The 27786-nt window shown below is 38.0% G+C and overlaps 1 protein-coding gene across 3 annotated transcripts in view; it reads right to left on the reverse strand.

Moving 5' to 3' along the window:
- Window positions 1-27786, reverse strand: part of LOC126109772 (GA-binding protein subunit beta-1-like) — a 90683-nt gene that overhangs the window by 45768 nt on the left and 17129 nt on the right. For all 3 annotated transcript variants that reach the window (XM_049914826.1, XM_049914827.1, XM_049914825.1), the window contains 4 exons: window positions 15882-15963; window positions 9581-9742; window positions 6575-6772; window positions 3489-3653 (listed from right to left, as the gene is read on the reverse strand). In XM_049914826.1, coding sequence (XP_049770783.1) covers window positions 3489-3653; window positions 6575-6772; window positions 9581-9742; window positions 15882-15963 — 607 coding nt within the window. The remainder of the gene's footprint in view (window positions 1-3488; window positions 3654-6574; window positions 6773-9580; window positions 9743-15881; window positions 15964-27786) is intronic.

Consider the following 27786-nt stretch of genomic DNA (forward strand, 5'->3'; position numbering starts at 1 on the left):
CTGCCCAGACCACATCATTTACATCTAGACTCCATAAATCGCTGTGAAGCACTTGGCAGGAGGTACTTTTTCTTCTACTCATTTCATTCACAGATGGGAAGTGGGAAGATTTACTATTCACACACCTCTGTAGGAGATGTATTTTGCCTGATTTTATGTGTATCATCACTATGGGACAGACACACAGGGGACATTAGATTATTTCTAGTTTGAGCTGTGAAAGACAGTTCTCAAAACTTTCTAAACAGCTTCTGTCGAGATGTACAGCATCTTTCTTCAAGTGTCTGCCATTGAAGATTTTTTATCATTTATGTTACATGTTCACTCAGTCAAAAAGGCTGTGACTGTTCACACTGAACTAATTTGTATAAGGTCAATCTCCACTGCTAGCCCAACCAGAATGCATGTCCTGCCACTTGAGCAGTGTTTCGGTACAATGCATACAAGAATTTTGTATGCAAACTTTTTTGTTGATAAACTGTGGTTTCCCAGTATCCTACCAATTAATTGTAGGATGTATGGTTGCCCCAGCGGATACCTCTACACATCACTACTCTCCAAAATTTGTATGACAATACTGAATCTGGCTTTGAGTAGTTGTTCCTGTAATCAAAGGATAACACACTTGTATGCAACTTCCCACTTTTCTACATGAAGAGCTAGTCACCAGTATTTGCACCAGGCTCATACTTTGACAAGATCTAAATGGATATTTCTGCCATTTTCTGCACACAGAATTTCCTTCTAGATAGGTGCATCATCTGTAAGAAGCCTGAGGTTGCAGTAATATTATCTGATAAGTCATTACTGTACTGGATAGCAATTATCAGCCCAAATCTGTATATTTAAAAAAAAGAGGAAACTTATAAACATTCAGCATGTATCTACATTTACAAATTAATTTGTGATGTGAATGTAAACTGACTCGTTCCACATCATTACGTTTTATCATGCAAATGATTCATGGAACATGAAACTGAATAAGTAACTTAACTAAAAAACGGATGCACCCAGTGCAGGAGGAGGAAACAAGATGAAACTTCTCAGGCTGACAGGGTATGTAATGTTATTACAGTGAATGCAAAATCGAGTAACATTTACAAAGAACTTGGCAGTATGAGCCCATTCAACAGAAGGATGTTGCATACTGCTGTGGCCTGGATGTATGCACTGACTCAGTTGGTGAAGGTGTCATAAAGCCACTGTAACCTCTCCTGAAGCAAGCTAGCCTACAAGTGATGTAACTGGTCATCGATATCCTGAATACTAGCATTATGACGTTTGCGCTCACAACACACGTGTTCCTTTGTTGTTGTTGCGATCTTCAGTCGATTTGATGTGGCTCTCCATGCTACTCTATCCTGGATGAGTCACTTCATCTCCGAATAACTACTGCAACCTATATCCTTCTGAATCTGCTTAGTGTATTTATCTCTTGGTCTCCCTCTATGATTTTTACCCTCCACCCTCCATGATAATAAATTGGTGGTCCCTTGGGGTCTGAGAATGTGTCCTACCAATCAATCCCTTCTTCTAGTCAAGTTGTGCCACAAATTCCTCTTCTCCCCAATTCTATTCAGTAACTCCTCATTAGTTACGTGATCTACCCATCTAATCTTCAGCATTCTTCTGTAGCACCACATTTCGATAGCTTCTATTCTCTTCTAGTCTAAACTAGTTATTGTCCATGTTTCACTTCCATACATGGCTACACTCCACACAAATACTTTCAAAAAAGACCTCCTGACACTTTAATCTATACTCAATGTTCACAAATTTCTCTTCTTCAGAAACACTTGCCTTGCCATAGCTAGTCTACATTTTATATCCTCCCTACTTTGACCATCATCAGTTATTTTGATTCCCAAGTAGCATAACTCATTTATTACTTTAAGTGTCTCATTTCTAAACTAATTCACTCAGCATCACCTGATTTAATTCAAATAGATTCCATTATCCTCATTTTGCTTTTGTTGATGTTCATCTTATATCCTCCTTTCAAGACACTGTCCATTCCGTTCAGCTGTTCTTCCAGGTGCTTTGCTGTCTATGACAGAATTACAATATAAAAGCCAAACCTCTGAGTTTTTATTTCTTCTCCGTGGATTTTAATTCCAATTACAAATTTTTTCTGTTTCCTTTACTCCTTGCTCATCATACAAATTGAATAATATTGGGGATGGGCTAAAACCCTGTCTCACTCCCTTCTCAACCACTGCTTCCCTTTCGTGCCCCTTAACTCTTATTTACCAAGATCAAATATGAGGATTTTACTGGCCATGAAAGCACCTCTGTATCACACAGGCAATTCACAGACACATAAGCTATGTATGGATGAGCATCCTCCTTTTGAAAAATGACATCATGATATTGTCACAGGAGCAGTAACACATGGGGTGCACGATGTCCATGATGTATCATTCTTCCGTCAGAGTTTCCTAAATCACTAGCAGCTGTGACATGAAGTCATATCACATGCAAGGAGTGAGTGCACAACATTTTGAATTGGAACCCATGTCCAGAAATGTCATCCATCGACACTACAGAGCATCAAAGTTATAGGCACCAATGCCTATAAATGTAAGTATAAACAGAACGATTCCATGATGATGTTAAAAACTTTCTAGGATGAGGGAGATGGATAAATATATCAATCTGAAGTAAGGGTCCCTATACCGCAAATGAACCAGTCAAAAGTTATAAGCATAAATCATTTTGATACCTCTGCCAGTGGCCAACATGTACAGATACTGTTGTTGCTAAGATTGTAAGGTAGACAACTTTAAGTGGTAGTATGGAACAAAACAAGAAAATATGTCTAGTAAACACGGACTCCAAAATGCATACATACCTTACAAGCTATGTGCACTTGTTAAGTAGATGAGATGTGGTTCACAGTAGCAAAGGTGAACAAATGCTCATAGTTCCTCTCTCAGACTCTGGAAGTTGGCTACCCTACCATCTTAGCAAAAACAGTATCAGTACGTGTATACCACAGTCAGAGATATCAGAACGGTTTTCCCTTATAACTTTTGACTCATTTGTTTCTGGTACAACTATTTCTCTCCACCACCCTAGAAAGTTTGACACATCATCATCACAGACCTGTACATACATACCTATACAGGTGCCGGTGCCTACAACTTCGACACTCCGTATTGTCACCATATGACGTTTCGGAACATAGGTTCCTATTCCAAATTCACTCACCTCTACAAGTTCTAGAATTTCTGAATACCATGTTTAGGGGTGTGAACAATTTATTTACAGGTAGGAAAAGTGGATTGCAACTGTTAGAAAAATGCATGCTAAATTTCAGCACCCTGGCAAATGTTTGCTGTACTCAAAAGAAACAACATTCAATGTTTATAACAGGGAGAAGGTGGCTGGATTACTCTAGAAATAGAAATTTGGTTTCTTCTGTTTTGGTTGCACTATTTCTGTCAGAGACTTCAGTTGTCGCCAAGATGCACAGTCAGTGGACTAACCTCGAGCATCTCAAGAATGTCGTGCCGGTTGGCCTCGAGTGCCATCGTGAACGCCGTCTTGTCGAACTTGCTGACGTAGTGGGGGTTGGCTCCGTGCTGCAGCAACAGTCGAACACACTCTACATGCTCCCTCTCCACTGCCCAGTGCAGAGGTGTCATTCTCAGCTGCACAAATGAGGATATCACCAAAATGTGTTATTGCAAAACTTAACAAAAATTCAAACCAGAATGTTGTAAATTTGTGAACAAACAAATTTTCAACTTTTCCATTTTCATGTGCCATATTGCTGTATAAACATACATAACACCTAATTAAGTTTCATCTTGCTGTTACACGCTTGATTTACTTATCAGAAACAACAATGTTCATCAGGTGGCTACTTTGACACAGCACTTTACCCTTGAGTACATCATATAAGCTTTCTTCAGAAATATTATGAAACAACGATTTATAGCAAAGTTATTTCATATTTCTCATCACCCACTAAAATGAAAATATACTGAAATTAATTTTTGGTAGATGTGACATTTTGTCCACGAAAATACCAAATTACCATAGTTGAAGATACATACTAAATATAAATTTCATGTGTGATGCATTATATCAAAGTCGTAAGGCTTGTGTTGCGTGGTTTGAAAATAAACCATTAAGTGTGGTTGTGTATGCTACATGATTTGTATCTACATAACAGTTACAGTCTCCTGACCTTTCCCTTCCCTCTCATACAAAGCAAATTCATGACTGAATTCATGGGTTGTAGTACTAATTTCAAAATTATTTATACATATTTGTTAGAATATAATTTACAACTTCGCACTTGGCACCTCATCTAGGTGTACTTTGAGTACCTTGATACAATAAAAATCTCTGTTGCCAGAGTCAACTGTTGTTGGTAACAATGTATTAGTGACAGAGATCATATCAACTATTGCAAATTGTAACAGGGGATGAATGGGTCAGCACATAGCAAATCACTAAATGGTGGACATTATTAACAGATGAGCAACTGTACTACCTCCTCATTGTGGGCTTCTGAAGCAACCACATCACACACATATCTTCGCTCACCACACGTCACAGAGCACAGAGATTAACACCTCCAATAAACACTGGAGGCATAGAAAAAGACTGCCCAGACTTTAGTAGAGTGCATACAAAACAACTTTGCCCGTACCAGTGCAGTACGGGATGGGAAAATAGTTTTGGTGGGGCCTGCGTAGTCAACGACCTCCACACACATATGCATATTTTGCAGAACTTGTAAGAAACAGCTGGTGTGTCTGTAAATGATTGTAATAACATGTTATGTCAGTGAAACCAATAATTCATCAACTATGGACATTCAAAGTCAATAATTTCTCACTAGAGTACCAAAAAAGAAATAAACAAAAGATCAAACTGAAGCCAAACAAGTCTGCTTGCTTGCCAGCAGGAGCAAATCTCATAAAACAAAAAAGGAGTAAAAAAGGTAGCACTGCAGACAATGCTGCTTACTACGTTACTGACAACACAAAATGAATTTGATGTTTTAATGGAAAGGTTACATAATTATTCCATTATAAAACTGCTGATCCATTCAAAAGGTATGGTATTAAACTAAGCTATTATAAAAATAATAAAATAAAGCATGTCCTTCCTCGCAGTTGCAACAAACTTGACAAACATAAGCAACCAGCTGTTTACAGGATCACATGTAGAGACTGTCCCAGTTTTTACACAGATACTACAGGTAAATCATTTTCACATGATATAGTGAACACATCTCAGCTCTATCTTTAAATGTACCTCATAAATCTGCAATGGTAGCTCACCTTTATGACACCAAAACTGGCTTTTAGATATCAATAAAGATCTCACAAACTGCCACAGAAAACTTTCAGGTTCAAAATTTAGTATAATGTAGGCACTACAAATATGCAGATTTTCCAACCCACTGACATTGTGAATGAATGTACAGATAGTGAATACAACAAATCAATTCCTGTTTTCAGTAATGACTGTCTCTTAGCACAACAGCCTCACAAGAAGCAATGAACACAATTTCCTTGTCCCTGCCTCACACATAAATACACCCTCTTACCTCCATCAACTACCTTGTTCTTTATTCCTCTCATTTCTCTGTTATATCTGTCATTAATCCCATATGAGACAGCTATCTTGTTAAATTTAACAACTGTGCCATTCTGTTACTATTAAATGAAAAACTGAAGCAAATGTAATGCACTTTGTATCTATACAGTCCTTGAAGTGGAAGTAGTAGCTCAGAATCTGATTGGGCAGCAATCAGAAAATAAAAATATTGTGACAAAAGACAGAATATTATTATTAAATACATCCCTAATGTTCATGGGATCTGTCAATATGGAAAAAAAGTTTGACAGTTTAAAATGGTGCAAGATGTTCAACTTTCTGAGAAAAATGTGATTAAGCTATATGGAAAGAAGGGATTACCTGTCTTTCCCTATGGTTTAATCCTATTTCCCAAGAACTTTGAGGGAAGAATAAGAATGGATGACTGAGAACAAAGCACTTGGATTAAAAAGGGTGTAAGACTACACTACTGATTAATCTATACATCAAAGAAGCGATGACAGAACTAAAAGAAAGGTTTACAAGCATCAACCTTAATTTGAGGAACAAATTTCTGAGAATACGTGTTTGGATCCCAGCACTATATGGTAGTGAGTCACGTACTGTAGGAAAACCGATGTAGAAGACAATTGTAGCATTTGAGATGTGCTATAGGACAATGTTGAAAATCAGGCAGACAAATAAGATAACGAATGAAAACATTCTCCATGGAATTGGAAAAGAAAGGAACATATGGAAAATTCTGATAAGAAGAAGGGACAGGATGATAGGGTGTGGGAGCTGTATGAGGCAAAAGACTGCAAGGGTAGACAGAGACCAAAACACATCTAAAACAAGGGTGCTACAGAGAGTTGAAAAGATTGGTACAAGAGAAGAATTCATGGCAAACCACATCAAACCAATCAGAAAACTGATGACAAGAAAACACTTGACTCCTCTCTGACTCCACACAGTCATTTCATACTGGGACAGTGAAAGGAACTGGATGTCATACCATGTCTTTGGCATCAACGTCAGCGCCCGTGTCCAGGAGCAGTTCAACAATGTCTGCGTGGCCCTCCTGGGCTGCTACGTGCAGAGGGGTTCGGTCGACCTTGGTCCGCGCATCCCGTGATATGCCTGCTCGCAACAGCAATTCGCATGTCTCCAGGTGGCCATTGGCTGCTGCTGCGTGTAGTGGGCTTGTCCCCAGCTGAAAATATGCCTAATTGTTTCTAACAAATATTGGAGCAGAACAACAAAGTAGGCATGTTAACTACATTAATAACAGATTTGCACAATGGATTCATGCCAGAGTACACAGAAAATAACTATGCAGTATACTATCTTTCATGTGTAGATGAAAAAGATGTCTGCCAAGATGTTGTGATTCATTCCAGTAGAGTATGATCACTATCTAAGACTTACACACACACACACATACACACACACACACACACACACACACACATGGTATAAGTCTAAAGTTCTTCTTTCTTTTTTCCTTAAATAAAGGTTCTTGGATGATAAAATCACTGTAATAATTATTATTTCAATGCTTTCAAAACATCTTTTCATGATGATTTAAGACTCTGAATAACTTTTTCAGTGTCTTAAGTTTTCTTGTCCTTCACTGTCTTGCTGACTACAAAATTTCTCAAAGAGAGAAAAGAGAAATACAAAACCTATGGAGGCACATAATGCATATTACATTGGGCAAACACTTTCATCTACCACATCTGTTCATGCCAACTTTACATCATTCTCTGTTTTCAGCTCCTGAACATTCATTCTTAAAACATTAAAGTTTTTCGACAAAAATGTGTGTTAGCAATCAAAATCAAATATAATCACATTTTATTATGACAACAGAAATTCCAGGATGAAAATAACAAACAAAACATGAGTGCACACTCTCACAGCCGCTGGAAAAACATATAGACCTTTGGCTTTAGGTATAGATGGTGATGAAGACATTAACGGCAGTATCTTCGCATTAGAGAAGAAAATAGGCCATGCCTTTTTCAAAACAACCATTACAGCATTTGCCAAAACTGATTTATGTAAATGAAAGAAAATATCAATTTGGCCAACCAAACGGGGATCTGAACTGCCATCATTCGAATCAGTCAGTTACAACAATGAAGCTGTGTATTTGGGAGTCTGTGTGAGAGTATGTTTCCATCAAGACCATAAAAATAGCATATATTTTAAAGTTAGGGTGACCTTTTTTCATTTTTTTGGTGTCATTATACATCCTCCACTATCTATCTGCAAGGAGTAATTGGTTCTCATTCGGTTTTGTTTGTTAGCTGAAAAATAATTATCTCCCTGCTATAAAATTTTAAGTACCTAGCCAGAGAAACTTCTAAGGCAATAAATCTTAAATATTTGGAGTAAGAAACATAATGCTATGACTTACTAACGGACTTTCATCATTTCTATATACTTCTCAGTTCACAATAAAGGTCTTCATAAATAATAAACTCCATGTTCACTGATCTTCGCCTTTTATGGGGATTAATTGAATACTGAGCACACTGGTGGATGACTGCTTGAAACCTAGCAGACTGAAACAGTTATAGATGATTCAAAATATCAATTTGTTGCCACACAGTTCGTTCATAACCATAATTCAGACTAGAGACATCACAAAGGCTTATTTCAAGCCTTAACAACTTCCAGTCCAGTGGTAGCAAGAGCTATGCACACTCCAAATCAGTTCATGGCAATTGCACACAGAGCACTACTGGCTTCTGTTGACAATATATACACTTCCCACAATGCCTAATTTCATGATTTTGTACATTGTCTAAGCTGGAGAATGCTTACACCAATATTTCAAACAAATATTTAAATAGGCTGATTTCATACAGTTTATGGTCATGAATTTAGACAGTAGCATAACATAATTAACATACATTTCTTTGTGGCTCTCAGTAATGTGCATGCCTTTCTAAATATTGTTAAATCAGGTCTCACTTCTTTAGTGTGGAACTCAAATAGTGATCTTTATTGTACTTCCTTAAACTAAAATTACTTTCAAAGTATTGCAGTCATAAAACTTAGTACTTTAAATCAGTAAAGGCCAACAAAAGTTTATTAGCAGAATCAAAATTTTTAGAGCACATGGCACTAAAAAGTTTTAAATGTGTTCTTCTCTAAAATAAGTACTTCCCAGCAAAACTAACAAGGAGAGATCCCTAGCGGTGGGATCGACTTTTTGTAACCATCTATCTAGTGATGTAGGTTGAGATCCCAGCGATAACGCTTTGCAGCCATTCATCCTGGTAAGACCTCATTATTGCCAGAAAAAAAAAAATAAATAAATAAAATAAAATAAAGAAAGAAAAAACACTGGAAGTTTACATGACACTCAACAACATTAAAAAAAGTAGAATCATATCGACTGATTGTGTGGTGTAATGGATAGGCTAAGTACAGATCATTATTTTTATTCAATTAATTTGTTTAAACATAATTTTTTATTTCTACTCCTTTGTCACATCATTTTAATCACCTTATCAACTTCTTCATTCACTCCAATTTTTCTTCCTATCATTCTTTTTCTGCTTGAAATCTTTTTTCATGTTATTTTACTTAATATTATCTATTAATTTAAATTCAATACAGGGTGTGAGAGCTGGGATCTTAACCTACATCACCATGTAGACGGTTCTAAAAAAGCTGATCCCACCGGTGAAGACCTCTCCTTGCAAGTACAGACTATGAATTAGCTAAATGTAAATTAATTTTGATATTTACTGGGTAACTGTTCAAAGGTAAATTACAACAGGATGAAAGCTAATATTTATTCACTCTAAGAGTAATACATGAGTAAGTGGAAAGGCTCCACTCTGCTACATTTCAGAATGTGTTGACATTGGTCACCCCTCATATATTTTATGCACTTACACTGAGCCAGTCAAGCCATGTGGGTACACATTCGGCCCAATTACCTCAAGCACTCTCTCATTCCCTGTGCCACCCATACAGCCAATACACGACACGAGAGACTCACCCAATCGGTGGCGAAGGGCGCGCCACGGCTCATGAGCAGCCGCACCTCGTCTGTGTCACCGAGCTCGGCACTCGTCAGCAGCCGCTTGCCTAGCTCGATCAGATTGTTGTTGGCACGCTGTACAATCGCCTCACTGCCAGTGAAGCCTGCCAGCATGCTGGCCTGCAACAGCATTCCCATTTCCTAGTTTCAAAAATAGCAGTTCCAGTCAGTCACATAGTGCTGTACAGAAATGTTGGTATAATTTCAGCAAAATTGCAAGGAGAGAGAACAGCTTGTCAGTATGTACCGCTGAGTGACAAAATTTTGAGAACTTATCAATAACAGCTATTTAACCAAAACAATAGTAACAATGGGACCTCATTTATCGAGACCAGGTGGGACCGTGGGTAATCGGGATTACTGGAAATCTGGATCCAGAAATTCAAAAACCAATTAGAATATATTGAAATAATCAGCAACCATTTGCATAAAAGAAATTTAATTTCCTTAGCCAGTTTCAGGTACTCGGCATCCTTCTTCAGAAGGTTATAACTGCAGCATTATTTGTGAGTGTCGACGACAAGATGTATGCAGCATATTGCTGTGGGCACAGGATGTATAGTGCCCATACAAATTGGTATAAAGAAGCCAAGCAACAAGTACAGACATCGTGCCAGAACTGGAGCTAATCTGCTAACGATATGCGTGTCATTAGCCGATTAGCTCCAACTCTGGTGTGATGAAAAATGGAATAAATAGTGCAATTAGAAATACGGGAAAGCTGGAAAGAAGGGGTAACCAGAGAGAGACCAAAATGAAAGAGTGAGAAAGATGAACATAAAAAATAACAAGTATTATGCAGTGAATAATTGTGTAAATAATTAAATTCTAGACACAAGGAAAAAATCTACAACTGAAGAAAAAAGTTTCCACTGAGAATGTAAACACTGTTGGTGAAGCTCGCATTCTATGAGCAAATAGAGGATGCATCAAAATGGATGGCAGAATACAAGGATAAGTTGAAGACCAAAATGTATATACTGGCCAACCATTTTGTCTCCATGCAATTTTACAGTTTTCTTGGTCAAATTTTCCTTGTAGTTCAATATAATTTCACAGATTCTATTCTCACATGATCAGTCCTAGTATTATATTTAAATGCTCCATCTCTTTGTAAAGTCTTGTCACAGTGGCTACTGTGTATAGCGTCATTTGACAAACTGATTCATGACTGATGCAGATCATCAGATACAAATATTCTTTTAGACAAGGCTGCTACTGCAAATGATTTCATGTATGTCTTTGTTGCCTTCTATTTCACTTTTTTTTTTTATATTGACACATGGTTCATCATCTTATTGCCTAAACGTCATCATGCTTTGCATACTAGTCCTATATCTAAAAAAACAGTAAGAAAAAATGCATACAAGGATTTAAAAAAAAAAGAAAAAATGAAATCCATCAGTAGATTAGAAAAATCATTACATGCACCAACATTGCATTGACACAGAGGAACAACAACTATATTTTATTATTTACTAGGCTTTTTCTCCACGTCTTTGCCTGTGTATGTGTTCAGCACATATTAAATACACCTCCTCTCCCCCTCTGTGTTCACCCCTTCCTCCCTCTAAGTGTCCAGCTCGTTCTTACATGCGTGCTCTCTCTCTCTCTCTCTCTCTCTCTCTCTTCATGACCACCTCCCCCTCTCTTTGTCCCCAACACAACACCCCTACAATGAAGAGCAGCAGGGAAATATTCCATGTGGGAAAAATATATCTAAAAACAAAGATGATGTAACTTACCAAACGAAAGCGCTGGCATGTTGATAGACACACAAACAAACACAAACATACACACAAAATTCAAGCTTTTGCAACCAACAGTTGCTTCATCAGGAAAAAGGGAAGGAGAGGGAAAGACGAAAGGATGTGGACGCGCGCGCGCGCGCGCGCGCGCGCGCGCCACACACACACACACACACACACACACACACACACACACAGAGATATGTCTGCTTATATGTGCGGATGTATATTATCCGACAGACGTCTACGGGTGTTTGTCCTTTGGCAGCCGAGAAAAGAATAATGGCATTTTGATCCTGTTTGGGAAGATTTGGTTATAACATTGACACAGCAATGCACTAAAATAGAAACTTTTTGATTGCCCTTTATGTTACACTAGAATTATTTTACAGTCACACAATAAACACACAGGCAATGGTTAAAAAATGAATGGACTCATTTGAAACTAGTCACCATTAAGGAATATTATGCAATTGTGAGAGAAAACTAAATAAATAATAAAATCATTATGCCCCTGAGAAGCAGTAAATCTTCTGGTTATGATGTTGTTTCCAAAGAGAATTAAAATCTTATGCTGACTTGATAAGGGCAGCTTTGAGCTATGTTTGGAATGAGTCTATGCTTCAATGCACAGTTCCTGACAACACTTTAATATGCAGTAACAGCAATATTTAAAAATTAAGAGAAGCATATCAACAGCAATTACAGAAACTATGTAAAACCTAAATCAGGTAATCAGGATAGGGATCTCAAGCAATGTTCTCCCAAATACTAGGTCAATGTTTTAATCACTGCACCCTCTGATACAAGAAACCATTCACTGATCAAAATTCAACAGAAAATGAAATTCACAATGCAGAACCCCAGGTCTTCTTCTTCGGCTTTTCCTGCTCTCGGCTCAGTTCTGAGTTTTAACTGGCCATCTATGTACCTCTTTCCTTTGTGTTTGTATTGTCAGGCCATCTTTGGAATCTTTCATTTCTTCCATCTGTTCCAGATTTGCCTTCCACTTTTGTTTCTGTTCTTTATTGTCATTTACTGCAAAAATATTAATTTCTTACCTAATTTTTTCATTAGGATTTCTGTAGCACTTTTTTCAGCAAATATTATGGACAGTAAGTCTCTCAAGCCAGTTCCTGCCATTATTATGCGGATACACCCTGAGGAAGACATTAGAAGCTGAAACCCACCTAATCATATAATGATGTGTTCTAAATCACTGCCTTTGCTTCTTACAACATCCACAGCCTTCAGATAAAGTGGCTGATTTAAAGTGACACAACACCAACTTTGATCATGTTTTACGCATTTTTTTCAGTGCTATTATACGAGATGTAGATATTATGTTGTACAAAGTTGGAGGATAATTTAAGAATGGGAGGCACATTATTTCTGAACGAACTGACTGTTGGTGATTTGTGGCTTCTTCCGGGAGTCTATTTCACTATGGCTCATCAGTGAATTTCTTCCACTTTCCATAAAGCCACAGAATCTCATATCCAGAGAACGATAGCTTCAAGCACTCTAGGTCAGTCACTGAAATTGAGATCCTTTCCAATAATGCTGTTTAAGCCAACATCATTTGCTTTGTGATAGGTGATCAGCTGAGGTACACCAACTGTTGACAAAAAATTCAGAATCTGAATGTCTTCCTTCCTCATCAGTGATCTTGTCAGACTCTGCAGCTGTGTAGGGTGTGACTACCACATCCCTTCATGGAATGGAAAGTATTCACCCCATCATTCATGCAGGTGTTGAAATGCAACACAGGAAATCGGGATTATCAAAGATGAGCTGGATGAATCCTTCACTGGTTATTTTAGGATGCTCAGGTTGTGCAATTGAGGGCGTTTCAAATAGGGAAGCTTCCATGTATGGAGCTTCGAATCCAACTGCACTAAGAGTGTTGACAATACGCCTTGATCCAAATCTTTTGTACAGGAATGTACTGAGCCCAATTGACAGTGAAGATAGGAATGACCGTGAACTTACTGCAGAAATCATTGCATGTGACAAAGCAACAGTTTTTTTTCCATTTACCTAGAGTTCCTCATTTGTTTTTCAAAATCAATGACTTAGAGAAAAGGAGCAATGATTCAGAGATCAAGGATTGATTGGACATCTAAAAAGAAATCACCGGGGGGGGGGGGGGGGGGGGGGGGGAGGGGGGGGTTGCTGCTGAGATGTGTCATAGACCTGTGTCCTCACAAAGTATATCTGCAGCAGTGCATATAATTCTTAGATGTTCCTCTCATGGATATGATAACTTGCTGTGATAGAAAATATCAGACAGTATCTTATAATTTGTACTTTTGGAACACAAGACTGCTCTTTTTATGTCTGTCAACAATTATTTTTTCTTCACCATACTTCTAGAAGAGTCAGGCTTTTATGGTCCTTACATCTGACTCCCAGCCATTTGTGATTTGGTTCTTTAACTCCTGCAAAGTAAACTGGCAATCTGCTGATTGTTTGATGTAGGAAAGAAACTATCTCCATCGTTACATCCATCTGTGTGGATCGAGGAGTTCCTTGTTTTCCTCCACCTGTTAAAATCCCTCTGACAAAACCTGAGATATTGAGCATCTTTAGCACAAAAGTCCTCATCACAGATATGTTCCAATACTTCACAAGGCCAGGCATTACCTCGCCTTTCAGCTACCTCACTAACAGAATCTCTTAATTCAAGTTTCATCACTTTATGAATAATATTTCACTTTGCATGGGGAAGTCTGCTAAGTTTCTCCCAATTACCATCAATTTCCTCACCACAATAAAAGCAGTGTTTATCAAAAATCAAAAACCTCCTCGTACGACTGAAGATTCGATCTTAATGGTGCAGGGCATTTTGTCAACAATGATCTAATCATTTTTAGTCTATTTTACTTCTTCTGACAAGAACTGGCACTTCAACTTCAGCCATACCGGTCAATAATTTACGATGTGCTGCAATTTTTCTATCATTACTGGATTGCAGTAGCATTTCCAGTCCTGTCTCTTTCGCCTTAACCACATCACCATTTGCCAAATTGGCGTCGCATATAAACCGTACCTCCATTCAATCTGGAGAACAAATTTTATTATGCACTGACTGCACAACAAGGAAATGAGAATTTTGCAAGACACTAAAGAATTTTGAACAAGTCCCGCGCACAGCACAGGAAGATTAGCCACGGGTCACAATGGAAACAATAACAAAGGAACAGAGGGCATGGCAGCCTTGGCTGTTTATGACATGTCAACTGAGAGAGTTCTATAGATACCTCTACACCTGAAGTTGGGACAGATATATGTCTTCCTATTGGGATTTTCATTTCATTGAATAATTTTGACTTACAAAAAAATGACAAAATGGATTTACTTCAGCTTTCAAGTATATGAATGCTTAATAGTGACCAAAACTGAAAAACTAGATCCTTTCACAACATGAAATTTCATGCTCTACAACTCTGATAACTTGACTTTTTTTTTTATTTGGAATAGCAATATTATGAGAAGGAAAGTTGCTACTCACCATATAGTCGCAGATAGGAACAACAAAAGACTCTCACAATTACAGCTTTCAGCCATTAAGGCCTTTGTCAACAATAGACCATGTGAGAGTGGTTTCAGCTGCCTGAGCCTGCAGTTGTGTGTGTGAGTTGTGTTTGCGTGAGTGTGTGTACATGTGCATATGTGTGCCTATTGTTGACGAAGGCCTTAATGGCCGAAAGCTATAATTGTGAGAGTCTTTTTGTTGTGCCTATCTGCGGCTCAGCATCTCCGCTATATGATGAATAGCAACTTTCCTTCTCATAATATTGTTACATTCTATCCTGGGTTTTCCATTCTTTGATTTATCTGGAGTACCCATTTTTGAGTTACAGGCGATGGAGCCAACTTCTTAGCTAAGATCATAAAAATGACCGAACTCTGATAACTGACTGCAGTCAAATGGCTGCACCAATTCTGATATTTAAGCAGGTCAATCAACACAAAATTTATTGCTCTTTCATTTTGGTAGTGTTAACATTTTCAGTAGGATGCATAGTTTCCGACTAATAGACGAAAATCTGAAAAAAGAGGCAAAACTTCAAGGTATTTTTGCCAAAAAATGTTGTCCCAAGTGTTCTCAAGGTTGAAAACTTGGACTCTGAAAATTATCAACTATGTTACAACATAAGATAAAAAATAAAAATGGGTATTTTTTGTGACACCATTACTGAACAACAAAGCAAAACCTTAAAAATGTAACTATAACCATCAATATTTAAAGGAATGAAGGTGACATTTTCTCACTCAGATTGTAATGCTTACTTGAATCCATTCTTAGTTACACAATTAGTTTTAGCTTAAAAAGCAACTCTCAGGCATTTTTCATGTCACTGGCATCTTGCTCTAAGTAAACACTCAAAAACGGTTTTTTAACCCAAAAATAGTTGTTTAATTAAGAAGAGGCCTAAGTGGAAACATGTCACCATTGCTCAACAAATTTATGGTTGTGGTTTCTGCTATGAAGAAGATGTACTTACAGGAATGATGATGCCAGGTTCATTTGTTGATTCGTCTGTTACTGTCACGTGTTGCATTTTGTGAAGTTGATATTCCAAATGCCTGAAAACCACCTGTTAATGAGTCACCAAGAACCTCACAAACTATAAGTGACATTATTACACAGCAATCGCAACAAAAACTGTCTGCAATAACATTCTTCTTATAATCTGCTCTTCATTTTTACTGTGAGCATAACTTAGAGCTAGAAAAACATGCACAGATATAATACACGTGTATAGCTTGCCCGCAAAAGAAGAGTGTGCCACTTCTCTTTTACAAACTCCTGTTTTCAGTTGTTTAGCTTCAGTGCCCAATTAACAATAAAGTATACAGTATGACAGACTAGGTGTCTTGCAGCAAGAAGGAAGAGAAATATTCTAGGTTTTAAAAAATGTGGGTGGGATGGGAAGAGAAGAGCATCTTGTACATTTGGTACCAAGTTAATTATGTGACACCTTTTCAGTTTTCTGAGGACAGTATTTTTTATTAACATTTCAGCTGGCATTTTGGGGAGAATATCAAGAGGTATACATTTTCTGTCCACATATATCATTTCAGGTAATGGTGTAGAAGGACAACAAGAATTATAGAGGGTGACTTTAAGTAATGGTTTGCATCTGCATCTATACTCTGCAAACCACCGTGAGGTTCATCACAGTGGGTACATCCCACTGTACCAGTTACTAGGATTTCTTCCTGTCCCATTCACATACGGAGTGTGAGAAGAATGATTGTTTGAATGCCTCTGTGCATGCAGTAATTATTCTAACCCTATCCTCACAATCGCTCTGTGAGTGATATGTAGGGGGTTGTAGTATATCCCTAAAGCAATCATTTAAAGCTAGTTCTTGAAACTTCGTTAATAGACCCAGTGTAGTTTACATCTATCTTTAAGATTCTTCCAGTTCAGTTCATTCAGTATCTGTGTGACACTCTCCCACAGCTTAAATAAACCTGTGACCACTTGTCCTACCCTTCTCGATGTACGTTCAACATCTGCTGTTAGTCCTATCTGGTATGGGTCACACGCACTTGAGCAATATTCTAGAACCAGTCACACGAGTGATTCATAAGCAATCTCCTTTGTAGACTGACTGCAGTTCCCCAGTATTCTACCAATAAACTGAAGTCTACCATCTGCTTTATCCACAACTGAACCTATGTGATCATTCCATTTCATATCCCTACACAGTGCTACAGCCAGGTATTTGTATGAGCTGGCCAATTCCATCAGTGACTCATTGATATTATAGTCATAGGATACTATGTTTTTCATTTTGTGAAGTGCAAAATTTTACATTTCTGAACATTCAGAGCATGTTGCCAATCCCTGCACCATGTTGAAATCTTATCAAGATCTGATTGTATATTTATTTTCTTTCAGATAGTACTTCGTTATAGATAACTGCATCACCTGCAAAATGCCTGATTTTACTCTTAATTTTGTCTGCAAGGTCATTAAAATACAACATACTGACACTAATACTTATTTCATCCATCTTTTCAGTGATACAAGAATTAAACTGGGCAATTCTCCTGGGTTTTCCTTTGTAAAGAAATATTTGAAAATGGAGTTATGCATTTCAGCTTTTGCTTTGCTAACCTCAATTTCAGTTCCTGCCTCATTCTTTCATTCATTCATTCAGTCAATCATTCTTTCATTTAGCTTCAGTATCCATTTAACAATATAGTATACAAGTATACAGAGTTACAACCTAGGTGTCTTGCAGCCAGAAGGAAAAAAAATAATCTAGATTTCTTTTTAAATTTTGGGAGGTTTCACATTAATAATGTGACATCTTTTCAGTACTCTACATGAAATATTTTTTAGTAATATTTCACTGGCATTTTGGGGAAAATGTCAGGAGGTAGATACTTCCTGTCATGTCAGCATATATCATTTCAGTTAATGGTGTAGTAGCACAACAAGAATAATAGACAGCGAATTTAACTAAGAGGGGTAAACTTACGGTATCATATCTAACAAGAGAACCCAAACAGCTCAAGGCAATTCACATCTGCAAATTTTCAGTGAACCTGTAATGCAGTGCTCCCCCCCCTCCTTCCCCTTCCCACAAGTAAAAGGAATATCAGAGAGGTCTAAGTACAACCAGGTAAAATATGCAGGAGGAAGTTCTTGTGCTCCAAACTGTACATCAAGAAGAATGACAATGAGTTTTTGTGGAATAGTAATATACATGTAGATGAGAAAATAATCATTTGTGACAACCAGTCAAACTACCTGAAGCACAAGAAGTAAAATGGTCAATCGGAATCACAGGTACATCTGTCCACAGAGGTGTAGAATGTGCAAAAACACGATAAGTTCCAGGCCCTTTAGGTTAACCAATATTGTGTTGACCAGCTCTTTGAATGCTTTGCCACAACAGTCAATTGGCAAACACACTGTCATAATGACAGCAGAAAGTATGTTAAGCTTCATAAAACAGTTAGGACCAGTTTTAATAAGGTTATGCAAGCTTAAATGGAGAATCATTGCTTGTGGAGACTTCAGTGAAGCACTTCTATCAGACAGAGCTGGTCAAAGAACCTAGAGTTGTCAATGTTCAGCTGCAGTAAAATCTCCTATGAAGATTCAAGTACATAGCACAACAAACACTGAAAATTTGTTTTCAGACCCAATAACCTGCAGCAATTTTGTTGTAAAACCAATATTCAACAGCTTATCTGACTATAAAGGTCAAATGTTAACTGCAAAATATAGTATAGATTGTAAAAGAGAAGTAGTGTGTTGTAGACTCAAGCAATGAATGCACTGTGGTATTCAGAAAGAAACTGTAGAAGATTGTTGGGGGACACATTTATATAGATGAAGTTAGAAAATTTTGCTCTTTCTTAAACATATTCCTGTAGCACTTTGAGTCTTGTTTTCCCCTACAACAAATGTCTACATCCACACGTTTACTCTGTATTTCCCAATTAAGCACCTGGCAATGGTTTATCGAACCACTTTCAAGCTATTTCTCTACCGTTCCACTCTGAAACAGCATGAAGGGAAAAATGACCACTTAAATCTTTCCATGCAAGCTCTAATTTTTCTTAGTTTCTTATGATGATCATTATTCTGTGTGTAGATGGCTGCGAACAAAATATTTTTGCATTCGGAGAAAGCTGATGATCAAAGTTTCATGAGAATATCCTGCCACAACAAAGAATGCCTTTGTTTTAATTATTGCCTTCCCAATTTTTGTACAGCATCCATGGCACTCTCTCTCTCATTTTGCAATAATACAAAATGAACAGCCCTCCGTTGAACTTTTTCGATTTCTGCAGTCAATCCTATCTGATGCAGATCTCACACCATGCAACAGTACTCCAGAAGAGGATGGACAAGCATAGTGTACACTCTCTTTAGTAGGCCTGTTGCTATTCCTGCCAAAAACTCACTGTCTTTGATTTGCTTTCCCCACATTATCTATATGATAGTACCAATTTAAATTGTTCGTAATTGTAATCCCTAAGTATTTAGTTGAATTCACAGCTTTTAGATTTGCATGATTTGTCATGCAACCAGAATTTAACAGGTTTCTTCTAGTTCTCATGGGGATAACTTCATACGTTTCATCATTTAGAGTCAACTGCCATTTTTGCACCATAGAGATATCTTGTCTAAAGCATTTTGCAATAGCCTCTGATCATCTGATGATGATTATGATGATGATGATGACGACAAGGGTAAAACTAAACAGATGTAAACATAAGGGATGAATAACTCCTGGGATGCATCTTGAGTTAGGGATAGACAGCTCTACTTTACTTAAATCAGAAGATGGGCTGAAGTGAAAACATTGAAACCTAATTACCACCATTATTGTAAAATCATCCAGATTGTTATTAAAAAAGCAAAACACATCCACTACACTAAAAGTGAAACACTAGAGGACTAAGGCAAAAGGAATATGGAACATTAATAAGCAAGAAATGGCAGAAATGATAACTATTTCAGTTCACTGCCCACTTCCTCACAGCTGAAGCAAATATTGCATTCACTAGTAAAAAACAAAATACGAATGCATTAAATTTACCTGTGCTGTCACTGCACGCATTACCAACTGATATTAGCTTCAAAAATATAAACACTAAGAATGTTACATAGTTCATCAGGTCACTAAAAAGTAGTAACTATGTTGGTTATGTTGATATTTCTAGGGGACTATTAAAATCTTTAGCCGACTTTACAGGATTATCCTTATGTTTCCTTTGTAATCAATCACTCAGGACATATTTCCTGGCAGACTTATATAAGCTGTAGTAACAACCATCTATAAAGGTGAAGATAAGCAAACGACCCCTCAGCACAGATAAATTTTATTCCCCTAGTCTTTCCAAAACTATTGAAGATAGAAGACTATGATAAAATACAGATTCACTTAACTGAGCAGAAACTGTAAACCGCCTCTCAGTTTTGCTTACTTGAAAGACTTGCAACCCTAGCAATGCTTTGCAACTGCTAAGTATATATGTAAAAAAGACCCAATGAAATGGATTGGCAAAATCAAAACAGATCTGAAACTAGCAGGAATTACACCAGAGGACATCCAAAACAGGGAAATCTTCAGATCCAAAATTCACAAGTAACAAGTTGACCAAGAGGAGAAACCAAAGAAGAAGACTGGAACAACGTGGTCTCAAGAAAGAAAAGAAGCCTACAGTAAAGAAAGAAAGAAGTATGGGCACAAAGAAAGGCAAATGCAAGCGACTAAGTACTTTGTGTAGTCCTAATGAGCTCATTCGTGTGTCCCCTAACTCCTTCTCCACCCTCTCTCTGTCCATCTCCTCCTCTCCCCATCCCCCCCCTCTTTGTCCATGGACTTCTGCCCCTCTCACTATCCATCTCCTCCTTCCCTTCAATCTGTCCATTTGCTCCCCCTTCCTGTCTCTCTCTGGCCTTTAGCCTTGTTTATTGTTAATGCAAATGAAACCTTGATTGGGAACTAAAGTCACTTAAAATGAATGGGTAAATTGATTGGGATCATCAATATGAGGGATACAGAAGAGACCTCTCCAGGTGCTAGATATGCGAGGATAATAGCTTCAATTACAGTATTTATCATAGTTTTAATCTATGAAGGTTATGAATGCGAGGTTTCATATGATTCATATTCCATAATAATACTATAATCATAAGTTGATGAGCCATAAATACAACATTCCTTTTTCCTCTTATTACTGACTGCCAATGGCCTTGCCACAGTAGTAACACCAGTTGCTGTCAGACCACCGAAGTTAAGCACTGTTGGGCTTGGCTAGCACTTGGATGGGTCACCGTCTCGGTCTGTTGAGTGCTGTTGGCAAGCAGGATGCACTCAGCCCTTGTGAGGCCAATTGACAACCTGCTTGATTGAAAAGTAGCAGCGCTGGTCATGAAAACTGACAACGGCCAACAGAGATGTGCGTTGACCACACGCCCCTCAGTATTTGCATCGAGTGATGCCTAAGGGCTGAGAAGGACATGGTGGCCGATCGGCATCATTGGGCCTTCAAGGCATGTTCGGACGGTGTTTGTTTTGTTTGTTCTTAATACTGACTGCGACAAAGAAAACAAAGCAGCACAGTGTTGTGTATACAATTTTTGTTTAAAATTACATATAAGGAGGAAGAATATAATTATGTCAAACAAATAATTTTTCTAATGGTTTAAATGCCCTGATATCTAATTTAAAACAACTGTGAGAATGAATATGAAACCACACATTTTCGTGGTCAAGAACTATTTGAGATTTTTAGTAACAATGTTGAACAACAACTCTTTTTATATAGTAGTATAGATACAGATTATATATACCATATATATTTAAAAAATGTGTAGTCTATCTCCAACCAAATGTCTGTTAAAGTATTATGAAAAAATCTGAAGTAAATTGGTCATGAACTTTTGGAGAGTTTTGCTAACATTTCTCTTTTTTACAGTGCAAAAAGTAGCATGTGTCCATCTGTATGTTTATTAAATTATTACTTAAAAATTGAAGTAATTTCATTAAAAACTTTTCAAGATTTTTGCTACAACATTTCCCAGTTATAAAGTGCGCGTAAATTTATACACCACTTATACTTAAAAAATGTGTAGCCTTTGTCCGTCTGAATTTTTATATGAATATTGTGCAAAGATTTGAAATAAACTGGACGAGAATCATTAAACATCATTAAACGACAACTTGTCTTTATATAGCAGTATAAATTGTCCACAAATAAAGCAATTCCGGACCTCGCAAACAAATCCTAGCAAAGCCAAAAGAGAAAAATTATTCTGCTGGTATATTTTGTGGTCTTGCAATAGCCTTTGATTGCATACATCACAAATTTCTACTTGGTAAACTGAAATGTTATGGCATTAACGGTATTATTGTCCATATAGGGAGTCTCACCTGTATAACAGAGACACGAGGGTCTCATTGACAGACTGTGTCAAAGGCATGAAGTTTGCTTCAGGATGGGGGAACGTAAAATGTGGGTCCCACAAGGGTTAGTACTGGGTACCTTCTTGTTCTAAAACTTTGAGAACGTGATGTATTCTAGAACAGTATCTCACCTTAGCAATAACAATATTCTCAGCAAATCGCAGTTTGGGTTTCAGAAGAGTTAGTGCACTGAGAATGCCATTCATATGTCCACTCACCAAATTTTACAAGCATTAAATAATAAAATAGCACGGGCTGCCGTTTTCTGCTACCTACCTAAGTCATTTGACTGTGTGAATCACTGTATTCTCATAGATAATGTGAAGTTTTACATGATTGATGGTATAGCTAACCAATGTCATACCTAACCAAAAGATTGCGGAAAATTGTAATTTGTAATTCAGCCAATATAGTCCAAGGACGTAATTCTGGCTGGGGATAAATCATGTATGGTGTTCCTCAAGGTCCAATTTTAAGTCCACTATTGTTCCTCATATGTGTAACCATCTTCCGTCTAATACATAAAAAGCAGAATTAGTGCTTTTTGGAAATCGCACTAGTATTGTAATAAGTCCAAGCATACATACAGGAAGAGAAGAATGGTAAACAATTTTCTTAAAAGTATCATTTGGTGGAAAGGTCCTGCCGCAATGAAAAACACCTATGTTTTAATGATTGCCGCTCCCCCCCATTTCGCATAGCATACCTGTGGCAATATCTCCCCTATTTCGCAATAATACAAAACAAGCTGTCCTTCTTTGAAGTTTTTTCTATGTCCTGTGTCAACCCTGTCTGATGTGGATCTCACACTGCACAGCGATACTCCAGAAGAGGACGGACAAGAATAATGTAGGCGATATCTTTAGTAAACCTAATCTAGGCGATCTCTTTCGTAAACCTAATGTAGGTGATCTCTTTAGTAAACCTATGTTCCAATATAACTGCTACTAAAGTGGCCTTTGGTTCACTTTCCCCGCAACATTTTCTATGTGAGTGTACCAATTTAAGTTACTTGTAACTGTAATTGCTAAGTATTTAGCTGAATTCACAGTTTTTAGAGTTACGTGATTTGTTGTGTAACTGAAATTTAGGGATTTCTTCTAATACTAGTGTAGATGACTTCAGCCTGTCATTATTTAGAGTGATTTACCACTTTTTTATGTAATTTTACTCCCTAGGTAGGTGAAGGATTCAATGGTCTACAGTCGCTCATTGTATAGTGAGCATTGGGCAATTGTATTTTGTTCACTCACCACTAAGATTTTTGTTATAGCTTTATTAACAAAGGGGAAGCTGTCATTTTCCAACGTTATGGCGCTCCTCCACACTATACCGACATGTCTGTCGCTTTTTGGATGAGGAATTCCCACAGCCAGCGTAGGTAGGTGTGGATGGGTTGCATAACTGCCTTACCTTAGGATCAATCCATTTCAAATCAACACACTCAAAATTTTTTCTTTGAGCTATCAAGCAATGCATGTATAAAGTTTGTATCTATGATTCTTGACATCTAAATAAAAGACTGAAAGTAGCTATTCATTCTGTTGCATTATACACTTTTTTGTCGTTTATAAAGAGACTGCATATTAGTTCGGTGTGTAGAGCAACAAATGCACCACGGTACATGATATGGAACATATGAATAGACTTAATAGTTCAGTTAAAATTTTGCAATGTATCTGAATAATCTCCTTCTGAAGGCTGTATAACACTTTTGAAACTACAGCATAACCTTATGGGAACACTGGACACTGAAGAATAACCCATCTGTTGCAGCATTTTGTTGTACCAGACAGTGTGAGCGTGGATAACCAAACAGCATGTGATACATATGCCTCCACGGACGGTCTATGGTGCTCACCTCGCAACCTGGACACGTGGCACAGCAAGCACTGTACCGTGTGCACAATAGCCCAGTATAAGCCCGGCATGCCAAGCCCTCGGCCTCACATTTACTTGCTTATTGTATGCCTCACCTGTGAACCTGTATATTGATTTGTTCAACCGTTATGAGATTTTGCACTGTTCTATACTTTATTCAATGTTATTGTGAATCTATTCTTGTGCAGTGCTCCTTCTGAGATTGTGTCTTTACACCTTTGCAACACACTTGTATGTAAGGTGATGTTGGTAGTGTTGGCACTGATACCTGGTATAGATTAAAACACTAACTCCATTAAACACTCATAACATACATCAGTGAGTAGCGGTATATGTACAATAGTGTGATCAACATGGGAGTCCACACAATCAGTTAATCCAACATGTCAAGTGTCATATAGACACTGTATGTTTCTTGCAACACAGTATTTCAGGTTCACCATTCATTATGCTGAGTGGTGACATTCATTGACAAGAGTGCGCCCGTTACACATGCTTGACAGGTAAGAGATCTTGATACCTACAGGTCTAACATAAATGGCCTCTACCATACACAGCCCTAGTAAAATTGGTGAAAAACAATAACACAGCCATTTATTGAACATATGAGCAGTTTTAATACTAGTAGTAGGCCATCTTCAGATAACGTACCATCCAGCTGACGATGATGATGCTCAGAACGGCTATGCTGACCCCATTGCAAAACTGATCTTTCGTATATTACCTTTGTGGTACATACACATGTTATCCAACCAAAAGATCAGGTTACATAGAAAAATCAATCAGATACAGTCACAGGCAGGTGTGGATACAAGAGAGACAGTGGTAGGGGGGGGGGCGGGGGGTGGGTGATCGTACATGCATCAACTTCCAGATTTCACAACTAACTTTCTGAAAATAAACTGGCATGAAAATGGTAAGTAATTCTAGATGATACATGCTATGTTTAATGCAGGTTACGTTTCAATTGCTAGCCCATGTGATTGGGCTAGTGGCCTGACCAGCTGCACATAATGCTCCAGGCAGCAAACGGCAGCCATTCACAGGCTGACCATAGCTGCTGCCGTTAACAAACCTGACAGTTTGTGAGCTCACAGGTAGAACCAGCAAGTCACAGGAAATTGATTAGGAAAAACAAGGCAAGGAAAGATGGGACAAAGCTTCCACAAAGAAAAAAATAACAGAAAATCTGACTTCTGAAACATAGGGGGAAATGAATGAACGAAACAGCACTCTCTCATTTACATGTCTCATAGCCACAGTCTATAGATATTTTCACAATAGTAGTGCTATGTCAAATAATGATAACTGTGACTGCACATTTCAGTTTTATACTGTGTAAATTAGTATGTACCCAGAGTTGTGGGAGTTTTTTGGCATTATAGTTCTTAAATCAATTGTATGACACATTCACGTCTCAAAATTCTGGACTAACGCTTTTTAAATGTTGTATTTCTCTGAGTTGCAATTTTTTGGAAGTTATGCTCAAGATTATACATTGAGGAGACAAAAGTCATGGAATAATGATGTGCACATACGCAAATGACGGCAGTATCATGTACACAAGGTACAAAAGGGCAGTGTATTGATGGGGCTGTCATTTGTATTCAGGTGGTTCGTGTGAAAAGCCTTCAAATGTGATTACAGCCGCACAACGGGAATTAACGGACTTTGAACATGGATTGCTAATTGGAACTAGACATATGGGACATTCAATTTTCTAATTAAATAGGTAATTCAATACTCTTGAGATACACAGTGTCAAGTGAGTGCTGAGAATACCAAATTTCAGGCATTACCTCTCACCACAGACAACGCAGTGGCCGATGGCCTTCAATAAACGACCGACAACAGCAATGTCTGCGTAATGTCGTCAGTGCTAAAAGATAAGCAACACTGTAGAAATAATGGCAGAAATCAAAGTGGGGCATACGACACATGTATCTGTCTGGGCAGTGCAGCAAAATTTGTGTTAATGGGCCATGACAGCAGATGACTGATGCCAGTGCCTTTGATAACACCATGATATTACCTGCAGCACCTCTCCTGGCTCGTGACCATGTTTGTCGAATCCAAGATCACAAGAAAACCACAGCCCGGTCAGATGAGTCCTGACTTCAGTTGATAAGAACTAATCGTAGGGTTGGAGTATAGTGCTGACCCCAAAAAGTCGTAGACCAAGTTTTGCAAGGTGTTGGTGGCTCCATAATGACGTGGGCTGTGTTACATGGAATGGACTGGATCCTCTTGATGTTCAACTACTTGGAGACCATTTGCAGCCATTCCTGGATGTCGAGCTCACAAACATCAATTGAATTTTTATGAGTGACTACATGCCATGTGAAGTGAAGGGAGACGAAAATTTAATAGTCATGAGTGACTGAAAGTCGAGAGTAAGAAAAGGGAGAGAAGGAAACATAGTAGGTGAATATGGATTGGTGGTAAGAAATGAAAGAGGAAGCCGTCTGGTAGAATTTTGCAAAGAGCGTAACTTAATCATAGCTAATACTTGGTTTAAGAATCATAAAAGAAGGTTGTATACATGGAAGAATCCTGGAGATACTAGAAGGTATCAGACAGATTATATAATGGTAAGACAGAGATTTAGGAACCACGTTTTAAATTGTAAGACATTTCCAGGGGCAGATGTGGACTCTGACAACGATCTATTGGTTATGAACTGTAGATTAAAACTGAAGAAATTGCAAAAAGGGGGGAATTTGAGATGGGACCTGGATAAACTGACTAAACCAGAGGCTGTACAGAGTTTTAGGGAGAGCATAAAGGAACAATTGTCACGAATGAGGGAAAGAAATACAGAAGAAGAAGAATGGGTAGCTCTGAGGGATGAAGTAGTGAAGGCAGCAGAGGATCAAGTAGGTAAAAAGACGAGGTCTAGTAGAAATCCTTGGGTAACAGAAGAAATATTGAATTTAATTGAGGGCAAGATAGACACTGCCTACAGGAAAATTAAAGAGAACTTTGGAGAAAGGAGAGCACTTGTATGAATATCAAGAGCGCAGATGGAAACTCAGAAGAAATGGAAGAGGATGTAGATGAAGATGAAATGGGAGATACAATACTGCGTGAGGAGTTTGACAGAGCACTGAAAGACCTGAGTTGAAACAAGGCCCCAGGAGTAGACAACATTCCATTGGAACTACTGACGGCCTTGGGAGAGCCAGTCATGATAAAACTCTACCATCTGGTGAGCAAGATGTATGAGACAAGCGAAATACCCTCAGACTTCATGAACAATATAATAATTCCAATCCCAAAGAAAGCAGGTGTTGATAGATGTGAAAATTACCAAACTATCAGTTTAATAAGCCACAAATTCTTTACAAATGAATGGAAAAACTGGTAGAAGCCGGCCTCGGGGAAGATCAATTTGGATTCCGTAGAAATGTTGGAACACGTGAGGCAATACTGACCCTACGACTTATCTTAGAAAATAGATTAAGGAAAGGCAAACTTACGTTTCTAGCATTTGTAGACTTAGAGAAAGCTTTTGTCAATGTTGACTGGAATACTCTCTTTCAAATTCTAAAGGAGGCAGAGGTAAAATACAGGGAGCGAAAGA

The sequence above is a fragment of the Schistocerca cancellata genome, chromosome 12 (genome assembly GCF_023864275.1).
Source record: "Schistocerca cancellata isolate TAMUIC-IGC-003103 chromosome 12, iqSchCanc2.1, whole genome shotgun sequence".
In the NCBI taxonomy this organism is placed as follows: domain Eukaryota; kingdom Metazoa; phylum Arthropoda; class Insecta; order Orthoptera; family Acrididae; genus Schistocerca; species Schistocerca cancellata.